The 14,538-nt window shown below is 43.7% G+C and overlaps 1 protein-coding gene across 1 annotated transcript; it reads right to left on the bottom strand.

The window, feature by feature from the left end:
- Positions 1-12,896: 12,896 nt before the first annotated feature.
- Positions 12,897-14,054, bottom strand: LOC119576689 (SCAN domain-containing protein 3-like). Its single transcript, XM_037924336.1, has 2 exons — positions 13,464-14,054; positions 12,897-13,376 (listed from the first exon to the last, which is right to left on the bottom strand). The coding sequence occupies exons 1-2, from the start codon at positions 14,052-14,054 to the stop codon at positions 12,897-12,899; spliced, it is 1,071 nt and encodes a 356-aa protein (XP_037780264.1).
- Positions 14,055-14,538: the final 484 nt, after the last annotated feature.

Raw genomic sequence — 14,538 nt, 5'->3', positions numbered from 1 at the left:
TGCAGAAGGTACCGCCTGACGGAGGCGCTGCAGGTGGAGGATAGAGACGCCCTGGACATTTGTATTCTTTTGAGGAGATTTGGCTTAAGCTAATCGAGGTAACGACGTCACGATGTCCCCCTCGATGCCTGCGAGGGATAATGTAGTGACCAACAAGGCTCGTTTATAGGGTCAGATTTCGACACCTGTACCATTGACTAATATTATTTTTTAACAAGATGTGCCGACGGAGCGGGCCGAGCGGTAAGCACTCTCCGAGGGCACGGTGGGTTTGGGATAAATATTGTTCATGAAATTTGAATCATTTTTGAGCACACATATAAACACATGTCGAACTGTGTGGATATTCAAAAGGAGCCTGGGCACAACTCCTTACTAAAAAGAACATAAAATGAGAAACAAACAAACACATAAAACTAATATTTAATTAAGAAGCTTGGATATATATATATACATGAACGACAAAAATATAGCAAAGCCTGCATATACTGCTGGTTTACACATCACTTATCTTACAAAAAAACTGCCTCGTATCCTCCGTCCGTCACCGTAAAACACCATTATGATACACACACAAAAAAAAGGCTTGACTACGGCCTCTCTCTATATGCCTACAGCAAGGGCTACCCTAAGCAAGCAGTCTTCCGTACAGGATCTCTGGCTTACTGCTAGAATACCCTTGCTTAAGTCAATTCAGCCGTGGATTGGGAGAGAGAGTACCTGTAGCCTGGGCCGAGCGAGCGTGACTCCCTCGTTTATCTCCGGTACCTCTGTCATCGTCTTAGAGGCGGGAACAAGCAGTTACGTACTGGGACTTCGGGAGGCTTTATAACATAAGATAAAAATATCTTTCTATGTACAAGGCACAAAACAGGCATAAAAACGAAACAAAGGAAACATATTCATATTATTAAACAAAACAACAACATAAAATGCCGTTGTAACGCCCACGGAGGTTGCCACGGAGATTGCCACGGAGATTGCCACGGTGGTGGTCCCTGGTGGTCAGAAGTGGAGATTTCAGGCATCCAGCCCTGCCGCGAATTGCTTGGGACCCCCTGGACGACACGCCGTTTTCTTATTGTTCACTACATCCCTCCCAAGGTCGGGGCGTAGCTGCAGGCGTAGCTTAAGTGCGGCATGTATTTACAAGAGTTCGTGCCCTCTGTAAATATACAAAAACGGTCACCAAGTATTTACAAAGAATGCGCCTTACAGGCTTCATGAGAGGCATCTGATTGAGTCACTCGCTCAGCTCGCTTGATCTGTGGGAGAACGGGGATGATAAGTTAATGTGTTATATTCCAGAAATATCACAGGCACGTATAAAAGCATCATTCATGAATATCCAAAGCTCCTAATTAAATACTTTACAAAAGAACATGTAAAAAGGTAAAACCACAAATTCAAAAAGACACAAGACACCAGCAATCATAATAATTACACATGCTGGGACTGGGGCTTCTCTCATAACGTTCACAGGTAACATCATGGGCTCAGGCTCGTCTCCAGATTCCACCTGATCAGCATCCTCGCGGTCTTCCCCATTTTCAGGAAGCTGGAGTTCTGCTGGCGCAAAATAAGCTTTCATCTGATTAACATGAACTTGCTTCTCTTTTGCAGGGTCTTCTGTGTTACTGACGATGAAGGTGACGTCATTTAGCCGCTTTTTCACTCTGAATGGCCCTTGCCATCGCACTGTAAAGATTCTCGCTGATCCTCCTCCTCTGTTCGGCTTATATTTCCGGATCATCACGAGATCTCCCACGATCGGTTGAAAGACACCACGCACAGACTTGTCATAATCGGCCTTCCATCTTTCTCGGGCGCGTTGCGAAGCAGTGAGAGCAGCTTCTCTTGCGACGGTCAGCCTCTCCCGGAAGTCGGTAGCAGATGCATCCCGAATGACTGCGTCACCTGTTAGGGGCGTGGGAAATGGTCCAAGATTTCCAGTCAGAAGGTACAGAGGTTGATTGTTAATGCTGCGGTGAATGCTGGTGTTTATCGATAGACGAACTTGTGGTAGAAACTCGTCCCAGCGTTGTGGTTGCCTCTCTATCAGTACTGCTAACGTGTCCTTCACCACCCGATTTGCTCGTTCAACCATCCCATTAGCTTGTGGATGGTGAGAAGTTGACAAGGAGAACTTCGTGTTAAGGATGTTACATAGCGCTGAGAAGACTGCATTATTGAATTCTGGGCCACGATCAGTCTGGATGATCCGTGGCGGGCCAAACAGGGTGGCAAAGTTTGCGATAAATGCGTCAGCAACGGAGTGGCGGTCGCGGTTACGTAATGGAATTAACTGCAGGAATCGCGTGGCGTGATCAATTATTGTCAGGATATAGTGATTCCCACTCAGGCTTGGTCCAGCGTCTATAAGATCGAGTGAGACTTTCTCGATGGGATGATGGACGTCTGGTGCACTCTGAAGCTTGCCCCGCCGTAATGCTGCGCCTTTGCGTCGTTGACAAACTTGGCAAGAGCGGACAAAGGATCGAGTAGCTTGCAACATGTTGGTGAAGAAGTACAGCTCTTGGAGTCTGCAATACGTCCTGTAAACACCGGGATGGGCATCGTCGTGTACGTGCTTGATGGCTAGATCTTGCGTAGTTTTAGGTACCACCAGTTGATAAACCAGGCGGTCAGGAAGTCGTCGTAAACGGTAAAGCAATTCATCCTTCATCTCGAAATCGTCTAGGGGAAGGGGCGCCCCTGGCGGGAGTAAGGTGCCGTCGTTGAGGAAATCAATGAGAGGTCTCCACGTCGGGTCATCTCTTTGGGCTTGTCGAATTGCTTGCTTATCCAGCAGGGCGACATTTTCGACAGGAGCAACGTCTGCAGGTTGACAGTTTTCCTCTATAAAGGCGCGGGACAGCATGTCTGGAACATGATTATGAGCTCCAAGTTTGTATCGTATGTTATAGTCATAAAACGCCCACCTGCTCATCCTTGTAGACTTCGTTCGACGACTGAAAGTATACACAAGAGGTTGATGATCTGTGTAAATAGTGAAAGATTTCGCATACAGATATGGGTCAAAATTTCGCACAGCCTCGACTACAGCTAATGCTTCGGCGTCGATGGTGGAATAACGAGTCTCAGGGTCTTTTAACTTACGAGAGAAATAGGCTATAGGGCGAGGGGAGTCATTGTCGTCGCGTTGAATCAACACTGCACCGATTGCAACTTGGCTAGCGTCAGTATGCACTTCAAACTGTCGTGAGAAGTCAGGCTTGGCTAGTACTGGCGCGGTTGTAAGGGCCTCCTTTAGATGCTGGAAAGCTTCTTGGTGTTTTTCTTCCCAGTGGAACTTTATCTGCTTCTTCGTCAATTCAGTAAGAGGCGCCGCAATTGCAGAATAATGTTCTATGTGTCGACGGAAGAAGCCTGTTGCCCCGAGGAAGCGGCGCACTTCTTTCTGGTTGCGCGGGGCAGCCATTCGGTCGATAGCTGCTACTTTGTCTGGGTCAGGGAGGATTCCATCAGGAGTGACAAGGAAACCGAGGAATTTCATGGTGTTAGTTGCAAATTGACATTTCTGGTTATTTAATTTGAGGCCAGCAGCTTTTAGCAATTGTAGCGTCTCTTCTAGATGTACAAGATGTTCTTCGAATGTTGCACTGTGAACCACAATGTCGTCTAAATAGGCCACAGTATGTTTACCAAGCACTGGAGAGAGTATTAAATTAATGGCACGCTGGAAGGTTGGAGGAGCAGTGACTAAGCCAAAAGGTAAACGTGCAAACTGCCACAGACGGTGGCCATCAGAGAATGCCGTCTTAGGACGGTCTGGTTTGGCCACAGGGATTGCCCAGTAAGCTGATCTTGCATCCAAGGATGTAAACCAAGATGTCCCATTGAAATTGTCAATAAGTTCGTCGATCCTTGGGAGGGGGTAACTATCGGTTGTGGTGACTTTGTTCAGGTTCCTGTAATCTATGCAAAAGCGCAAAGTACCATCTTTTTTCTTCACCAAAACGACTGGTGAAAGCCAGGGGGATGAAGATGGTTCAATTACTCCTGCTTCCTTCATCTTTCTGCATTCTTCTTTGATGGTTTGCTTCGCTGCGTGCGGAAGTCTCCACTGACGTGTAACGATTGGTTTTGCATCGCCAGTTTCAATGGTGTGTTCTACCCCTGGTATGGTTCCAATGGCAGACTTCTCTTCCGTGAAGATATCAGCATACCCGCTGAGTAGTTCACGAAACTGTCCTTGCTGTTGTTCGGTAAGATGACTGAACTTTGCATCCTCGACCGGCAGGACCTCGTCAACTCTGACCTTGCTGTCACCGATGTCTTCATCTTCAGAAGTCGAGCTATCGGATAAAAACGTGTCAGGGAAGGTAATGAAGTCATCGTATCCGAAATCCAGGGTTCCAAATTCTGATTCAAAATCATCATCTTCGAGATCACCGAGAAATTCTGGTTCGTTGGCCAAGTTTTCTAAGGTAACTTTTTGAACAGTGTTGGGCGTTGCACGTGAAGAGACGGGTGCACCACGGCCTCCCAAAGGCCGGGAGTCTGATGCATACACTGTAGCAATCGGGCTTGCACGGGCGATCACTTGACCCGGGCGTAGTTTGATCATTCGCGGAGTCGTGTTCACCACCCAGACATCAGTGCGGCGATCTTCAACTGTGGTCACACTTGCGGGGATTATTAGCTGGCGGGATGAAGGTGTGACTTCAATTTCGTCATCCGTCACACTCCGGGGTACCCTGCACTTGACGAAGGTTGCACTATCAGGCGGTACTTCCGTTTGCTTAGTGCAGTGAAGGGGGCATCCGTGGGGTGATGTGATCGTACTCCTTGGGTCCGCCGACAGGTTGGCAAGGGCAAGACTGCAGTGCTTCGTGAATGTCACATCGAGTTCACAGCCCAGGATACGCAGATAACTGGAGCGAGGCGGCGGTTCGTGATGGAAACTGAAAGGAAACCTCCTCAGAAAATCCATCCCAAGTAATATATGTCCAGGGAAACGGGTATTGAGCACCGAAGCACGATGAGTAATACCTACGGCGTCTGAGAACTGTAATGGTAAGTCAACTTCTTCAGTTACCTCCATCGGTGTTCCGGAGATTCCTTGCAACACACGGTAGCAACTGTGCTGCTTAGCGAGGTGAAATCGTGCCAGGTATTCAGCCTTGATGATGGTTAATGCTGAACCAGTGTCAATAAAGGCGTTCATGGGGACGTCATTCACAAGCAGCTGGATCATAGGCCGTCCTCGATCCGACTCTTCATACTCGACGTCAGCAATATCTGGTTGCACTCCATCCTCCGTCTGCACAGCAATGCTAGTCCTCGTCGTCAACTTGCGTGGCGGCGTTCGAGAAGGCACAGGTTGGTGGGCGGCTGCTTGAGGTTGGATAGTAGGCTCGTGTGTCGGCTGTGATGCCAGTGGAAGACGAGCCTCGAGAGCTCCCCTGGCGCTGCTGAAAGGGCCGGTCCGCGCGACCCTCAGGGCACGACGAAGCGAAGTGTCCACGCCGACTGCAGCGAAAACATCGTCTCTCCTCCCGCGCTCGTGCACGACAGTCAGCGAGGCTGTGACTTGTTGTGCGATGATATGGGCAGTAGTTACTCTCGTCCTCATCTTGTCGGGCTCCTCGGGGTGGAGATCGAGGTGGTGATCGCCTGGCCATCGGATGATTCTCGTACACGCTGGCTACATGGGGGTTGAAAGCAACTGTTGCCACTTGGCGACGGTGTCCCGTCGATTGTGGGCGTGGCTGGGGGTGTGAAACGCCGACACGGGTATTCCACAACTGTTGAGCACAATGCACGAGTATATCTGTGGGTGCATCGTCTCTCGTCGCTAAGGCTTCTCGCATCCATTGAGGGACACCCTGTAAAAACACTCTGCGGGCGAGAAGATCCGGGTCACCAATTGCATTAGGATAGTCCCGTTCCCCTTGTAACACTGCGGCTTGCAGGTTGAGGTAATAATCAAAAGGGCTCTGATCTGGTAACATGCGGTGCTGATATAACAGTGTAAAGTAATCATTAGGCGAACAAACACCGCGAAACTTCTCCCTTAACTTTGCTTTAAAAGTCATCCAATCCCTTATGCCATCAAATGCACTAGAATTGATTATTACCTCAGCTGTTCCGCGACACATCATGCGTGCCATCTGACACATTGCTTCCCCTGTTGAAGGTTGCGTAACATTTTCTATTTGTTTCATCCATGCCTCTAACTCTTGCGATCTCTGTAACGGGTGAGACGCAGATATTTCCGCCTTGAACAAGCTTATGCCGGAATGAGGCATTACCATCATAGGGGCGGCACTATGCGGCGCATGAGAAATAGACGGACCTCGGAAATGGGCAGTTGAAGGAAGTGGACCCACGTCGCGTACATCAGGTGCGCGTCGCGGAGTTTTGTTATTACCGGATTCTATGTCGGTCAAGCGATCCCTAGTAGCACGTACATCTTCCTTAACCGAGCTAATTTCTTCCTTTAACTCGCGCGTCATAGCCTCAAATCTCAGCATTATCTCGTCAAACATAGACAAACTAAGGTGGTTTTCCTCGTCAGTAACTCGGTACTGCGAGAAGGAAACTTCACGAGATGAGGTTCGAGGCCCCACAGCCTCGGCGGCCAGATCATTGTTATCGGGGACGGGCTGTTCATGATGCGATCGTTCTTGTACAGGGGCAACATAAGCCTGATTACTACTCTGCACTTCGGGCAACAAATCTCGCGAGTTTGAGCGAGCACCAAGAGGAGTGGGCAGTGCAAACGAGTTAAGATTACGGCCTTGGTCTCTAACCAGACGTTCACTTTTTTTGCTTGGTCCCATGATTCAAATTATGCTTAGATCGTAAGAAAACTCTTGATAAAACCTAATTGCTGTGAAAATCACTGCTTAATAACTATATGCATGTAAAATCGGCAAACGATTTACTAAAAATAAGCGGAGATGTAAATTCCCTTAACACTGTAAAATACTTCAAGAATCACAACTCCGAGAACGCAAAACTAATTACGTTATTCACGATAGTTCATGAAACGAACTTGACGGTAAAACTTCAAAAAACGAACTTAAATACATGCAAACACGGAACAAAGAAACTATTTGAAAATAACCGATAAAAGGAAGAAAAACAAACAGAATAAAGATGCGTCCTAAAAGACAAATTAAGCGAAAAAACACAAACATAAAAGACGCTTCCTTAAAAATATAAATGAAGCGCAAAAGCACAAACGTAAAAGACGCTTCCTTTAAGAATATAAATGAAGCGCCAAAGCACAAACACAAAAGACGCTTCCTTAAAAGGTTTACATGAAGCGCAAAAGCGTAAACGTTAAAGATGATTCCTCAAAAGCGCCAAGTAAGAAGCGAAACTAAAAGTACACGATGATAAAAACTTAAGTAAATGTAAAAACACTAATCAATACGAAAAAAATAGGAACTCTAAACGGCAACAGACGACTTGAAGGAGCTAAAACGGTACATTTTACGCTCAAGAACGAAACAAGGTAACTACGCTAGTTAGTGAAACCAGGAAGTCACGCGTTAAACAATTTGACACAATCGGAGACAATATGAACAATAAGCCTAAGCAGGGATGAAACTCTGGTAAATTTCAATCGCAATATTTATCCCACCATTAGCTCCACCAAAATAACACGTTGTAGTGACCAACAAGGCTCGTTTATAGGGTCAGATTTCGACACCTGTACCATTGACTAATATTATTTTTTAACAAGATGTGCCGACGGAGCGGGCCGAGCGGTAAGCACTCTCCGAGGGCACGGTGGGTTTGGGATAAATATTGTTCATGAAATTTGAATCATTTTTGAGCACACATATAAACACATGTCGAACTGTGTGGATATTCAAAAGGAGCCTGGGCACAACTCCTTACTAAAAAGAACATAAAATGAGAAACAAACAAACACATAAAACTAATATTTAATTAAGAAGCTTGGATATATATATATACATGAACGACAAAAATATAGCAAAGCCTGCATATACTGCTGGTTTACACATCACTTATCTTACAAAAAAAACTGCCTCGTATCCTCCGTCCGTCACCGTAAAACACCATTATGATGAACACACACAAAAAAAGGCTTGACTACGGCCTCTCTCTATATGCCTACAGCAAGGGCTACCCTAAGCAAGCAGTCTTCCGTACAGGATCTCTGGCTTACTGCTAGAATACCCTTGCTTAAGTCAATTCAGCCGTGGATTGGGAGAGAGAGTACCTGTAGCCTGGGCCGAGCGAGCGTGACTCCTTCGTTTATCTCCGGTACCTCTGTCATCGTCTTAGAGGCGGGAACAAGCAGTTACGTACTGGGACTTCGGGAGGCTTTATAACATAAGATAAAAATATCTTTCTATGTATAAGGCACAAAACAGGCATAAAAACGAAACAAAGGAAACATATTCATATTATTAAACAAAACAACAACATAAAATGCCGTTGTAACGCCCACGGAGGTTGCCACGGAGATTGCCACGGAGATTGCCACAGTGGTGGTCCCTGGTGGTCAGAAGTGGAGATTTCAGGCATCCAGCCCTGCCGCGAATTGCTTGGGACCCCCTGGACGACACACCGTTTTCTTATTGTTCACTACAATAACGTCAGTGGGTCGCCCTCGTAGATACGGGGATAGCAAGATGGCGCCCAAGATGGCGACGGACAAGGCAGAGGGAAAATCTTCAACGGGCATTTGGCGCCAAACCCCTCAGCTAGCCCACGGAAATAATTTTTATCTTTTTTTTTTGAATTTATGTATATTTGTTCCCTTCTTTTACTGTTTATATTTATTTTTATTCATTAATCCTCCTTTAATTTTCAAAATTCACGGCAATCTACAGTTAAATTTGTATTTTTAGAGAAACGTTTAGAGAAGGCAGACGACGTTTAACGAGGAAATGAGTCTAGATGCGCGAACATCTCCTGGCGCACGACCTTGTTTGCATAAATAAGGTGGGGCCAACCACCTTGCATTGGAGTTGCGCACAGGCATCGGCTCATTAACCACGGTCGGCTATCTTTCAGATAGCCGTCATTCTTCTCTGATTTTATCATTTTATTTGTGCTTTATTTTAATATACGTGCCTTTTATGGAATCATACAGTGAGTCTGCAGCAGTAAGAGGTATTGTTTTTATTCGTTTTATTTGTGCTGTACTTTTATGTTTTTTCGGAGGTTTATTCTTTTCTTTCGTGTTTAATTTTAATAATAATGGTTTTTGGGTTTTGACTTTTGTTTCGTTTTTTTCCAAAAGGCTTCAAAATGGAAATGATAAAATACGTTAAGTATATTAAAAATGAATGATGGAAGAGAATATAAAAACCTGATTGATAACAGTAATGTTCTCTCATTTATTTAATTTATTTTAACGTTTTCTTTTAAGTTTAATTTTACTCTGATTATTTAATTTTACGTTTCATTCATTATGCAAGCTTTTATTTAATCTTCTATATTTTTGGTGAATGCTTTGGGCAAATGACTGTTCGCACATTTTATTTCTTCTTACTGAAAGACGCTACCAAGTGTAATAGTGCACAAGACACGCAATTACTCTGTGGCTCCTACGGCCCCGCAAACTAAAGTTTGCGGGAAAGAGATAACCCCTACATAATGATACTATAATGATCGCAATGATAATAGTGATAATGACCAACGGGTTTCGTGGAAAAAATAATAAAAATATAAAATAATGATAAAATTAATAAGAGGTACTCCTTTCTCCCTCTTTCATCTTCCTCTCCCTTTTCGCCTCCCTATCTCCTTTTCTTTCCCCCTTCCATGCATCTCCTTTCCCCCCTTCCTTCATAACCTCCCCCATGGATAATTGTGTAAATAACAACTATGCACAAACTGACGGCCTAACTACTTCATTGCTGTGTACTTATCTCCAAGAAGAGGAATGATAATAACAAGAGTGATAATAATAACAATAGCTATAATGATACCAATAACAATAACTAAATTGATAACAATAACATTAATGATGATAATAATGATAACATATTTGTAATATGATATCAATTATCACCCCATTCTACACCAAAGGAATTGATTTAGAGTCCGCAGTCAGATGGAATATGATTCCAAACAAAAGTTTAAGATATTACATCAAAATGTGGAAACCTGGAACCCGCAGTAACGCGGAATATGATTACAACCGTAAAATATAAGTATAAAGTGTAAACGGACAAACAAGCATAGCTATAACATTGCAATAATAGCATTAATCGTAATAATGATGATGATAATGATATGATAATGGTGATAGAAATCATGACAATGAATGTGATTAGAACAATAATAATAGCATTAATTATAATATTCATGCTTGTAAATGTATGTGACACATATACATTTATTATTTTAATGCGTCTGCTTGTTAGATGAACGAATCCGTCGGTACCTGACCTCCCACTGATAGTGTTAATCTACAGGTATCAATTTACCGTTCGCCTCCTTTTCCAGATATTAGGAGGACCCCAGATCAGAGCATAGAGCAATGTAAAAGTATATGATATTAAGGAAAATTAATAAATGCTTTCTTATATCTAAATATTTGATATTACCAATAATCTCTCGCTCCAGTGTCCAGTGATCACCTGACCTGACTGCACGGGCAGATTCGGCCTGTGTCAAGGAACCCGCTGGCTGGAGGGTCACTCACCCTCGTTGGCAACTCTGATGATCAAGTTGGAATATAAGATGAATATTTTGTCTGTAGAGGCAGCCTCCGGGCTAGTACAGTGGTAACGTGTCGGCCTCTCATCTGAGGGGTCGGCGGTTCGCGCCCCGCCCAGGCGCGAGAAGTTGCAATTGTCGCCCGGAGGTTACTGCTGTGGCTGGGCACCACGGCGGGTAAGGACTAGGTTCAGCAGAGTCAGCACCAGCTGACACACGTGAGCGAGTCGGCATTAGTCGACACAGGCCGGGCTCCCCTCAAGGCATAGCCCGGGCGAGGCTAAGTTTCGCATATCGGACTTATCCTTTTATCTGTAGAGGCAGACAGGATCGGTGCCTTACTCCATTAACTTACCTCGCTTTGGCACTAGCTGAAGGGTTGTAACTGTGTGATATATCTTAACTCTGTCGACTATACTATATTCTGTGTTTGCTTGATATATATTCTCTGAGCCCTTGTGACTTTGTATCTTGTATATATGTTGATTATATCAGTGGATTATAGAATATATGATATATTGTGATGCGTTCGTCTTAATTTTCCCTATGTGGACGTATTGTGTGTTTTTCTCTATTAACACATCCGCCACAACGCTAATAACAACGATACAAAAGGAATAATAATAATAATGATAATAATAACATCAATAATAATGAAATATAATAGTGATAATGATAACACAATAATCATAACAGTAATAAAGTAATGACAATGATAATGATGATAATGATAATAACAATAATGATAACAGAAATGGTAATGCTAATGACAATGATCATAACATCCAACAAGAAAATATAAAAATATAAATATATTATAGTCACTGCTATTATTTTCGGTATCATTGTTCAGCATCAGTATTGTAATGATAATGATTTCAATACAAAAAGTAATACCAAACTATAATTTTGAATAAAAATGTTATTAACGGTTACATCATTAGTGCTTTTTCACAATACTATAATCATCATTGTAAGAATCATATTGCGATTGTTGTTGTATTATTAGTTTCGTATATTCTAAGTTTATATATATTTTCACTGACTTTAGAATATATTGATCAATAAACGCAATCACCACAGAGCGAGTGTTTAGTCACTGCCCCAGGCTGCGCATTCGGCCAAGTGGCAAAGGGCGAATGAGTTCAGGCGACGCAGGGCAGCACGCGCTTCCTCGGACGATCCCCAATATGGGATCCGAGGACACCAGCTAATAACGTGTCCGCCTCGCTTTGCTCTCCACTTCTCGCCGTGTCAATCTATCTGCCTCCGCTTGTCAAGCCCAACGTTTATTGCGGCGGCCGAACACGCCTTGAGGGGAATTGGAGAGGAAAGGAGAGTGGAAGGGAAGCGAAGAGCAGAAGGGAGAAGGAAAGAAACGGACAATGGAAAGGAAAAGAAGGAGAACGGGACGGGGAAGGGAATGTAAAACAATTCTGCGTTAACAGGAAGAGTTTTATGTTGTTCAACTGACTTTCAGCTTCGATTGGGTCTCTCGGGAAGTTGTTAGGCATCTGCAAGATTCCCCTGCAATGTGCAAGTGATAAAGGAAGTACTTGAGGCACGAGGGTCGGTCGGGGAGATTCGTAAATCGATTGCAAGCACCAGCGCCTGAATCAGCAGCTGCCTCGGCGACTCACCGCACATTGCCCATCACGCTAACGGCTACAGTGCGCGGATACATACTTGCGTCTCCCTCCTTCTCTCTCGCTCTCTCCCCCCCCCATCTCTCCCTCCCTCTTTCTCGCCTCCTTCTCCTTCTCCCATTCTTTCTCTCTCTATCTCAATATATATATGCATAGACATACACATATATATATATGTTAAAGTAAAGTTGTGAAATCAGGGATTTCACGAAATCCCTAAAATTTTTCAGTAAATTCATGAAATCACTTTCACTCGGGGATTTCATGAATTTACTGAAATATCCAGGAAATTCACGAAATCCCTGAATTGGGAGGTCAGGGATTTCATGAAATTGCAGTTTCGATCTTTTTCACATGTGGATGTGTGGATGAGCAAGGGTTAGAATTATGACTTGCAATAAAACTGCTGTAAGGCTTTCGGATTAAAACTATTTGAAAAATCCATTATTTAGTTCCTAATAAAAACATGACAACAGGTATCTATAAAATTCATTTTATTCATAAGAGCGTACATTTTTCATTCATTGCTCTATAACTTTTCACTACATAGCTATCTGGATACCTGACGGTTATTCAACAATCAGCATTTATTAGCACAGTTGACACTTCCATGGCACCGAGAGTTACATTTTGCTTTAGCTTTAAATCTCTTACATTTGGTAGTTGAACATTTCTTTGACCACTACAGTTGCATCTAGTGAATCCCTGACCAGCACATGCAGATTGTGCAATGACAGCTTCCCGTAGTGACACTGCAGTATCCTGATTTACGTCATATTTTGCCAAATGCTGGGGGTAAAGATCAAACTGGTTTTTAGAATTCTGACCCTTTAGAACACCCGACTTCACAGAGATATTATACTGGTCATAGTCCAAATCTATGCTGACAATAACACCCAGGATATTCCGCGGATCTCCTCTACCACGATCCACAGCTAGAATTGGGACAGCAATATTGTCACCAGGCTCACCAACTTTAAAGTCTAAGCGACTACGTTTGACCATTCTCTCAGCTTGGGTTACCTGACCTCTGTATGCTTCCACTCTACGTTTCTGAATTTGGTTTTGGGAGGGTTGTTATTTATCTTGAAGTATCTGAGGAGTTTGAACAATGATATCAACAGAAAGTGCCTTAGTCACTTCAGTGGTCAATAAATCATTGTCATTGTCACTTGTAGTCGCTTCGCTAGTGGTCACTGGACCTGTAGAACTTGCAGCAGAACCTGTTGTTGTTTTATCATCTCCTGACATAACTGCTATGCGATCATCCTCACGCTCCAACCTTGACACAACTTCTGTGGGTAGAGGTGAAAAAGTCAGGCCAACTCTGGCTTCACAACCAAACGTAGCAGAGTATGGAGAGCACTTTATCCCAGAATGTTGAGCAGCATTTTCTGAATGTTGCTGTCCCCTGAAATTGATACCAACTGACCAGTCTTGTGAATTATTGTCTGCAAGCCAGGTAACTAACATATCCTTAATGTTACCGTTCGCACGTTCTACAGAACCCTGACTTTGTGGGCGTCCCATGAACCATGGTGAGACCTGGTATATTTCTTTTACCTCAGTAATCACCCTGGATGTGAACTCTGAGCCATTATCACTTTGAAGAACTGCAGGGGCATCCATGAGAAGGAAGATATCTACAAGTTGGAAGGCAACCTCTGCAGTACGTTTGGTTTGAAGAGGACGGAGAATGCAGAATTTGGTGAGATTGTCTTGGTACACCATGATCCATTTAAAGTTGGAGTGTGGCACTTATTGCATGTCAATCAAATCAATCTGGCCCCTAGATGTAAATTCCTTGCTGAGGATAGGACGCACCACAACACCCTTGGTCATTGGTCTTTTCCTTTTCTTCTGACATTCCTCACACAGTGGTTTGAAGAAATCCAAGGCCTTTGTTGTGATGTTGGCATATCTTCACTGTAACTCCTTAATCATGCGGTCACGCCCACCATGTTCTGTTGCAATATGAGCACGTTTGATGACGTCTCCTCAATAATTACATAATACAGTGGTGGCTCACCTGCATTTGTCTTGTTTTTTTTTATAAGCTTTTCCACGTCACCACACTGGAGGACTTCATTTCTTAAAAGAAATAGAATGCATTCAGTAAAACTATAATTATCACTACTATTTTAGAGCAAATATTATTCTTATAAGCTCGATAAATATTAAAGTCAGCGGCTAGGGTTTGGGGCAGCAGTTACTA

Source organism: Penaeus monodon, chromosome 9 (genome assembly GCF_015228065.2).
Source record: "Penaeus monodon isolate SGIC_2016 chromosome 9, NSTDA_Pmon_1, whole genome shotgun sequence".
Taxonomy (NCBI): domain Eukaryota; kingdom Metazoa; phylum Arthropoda; class Malacostraca; order Decapoda; family Penaeidae; genus Penaeus; species Penaeus monodon.
This window is presented reverse-complemented; position numbering and strand designations above follow the sequence as displayed.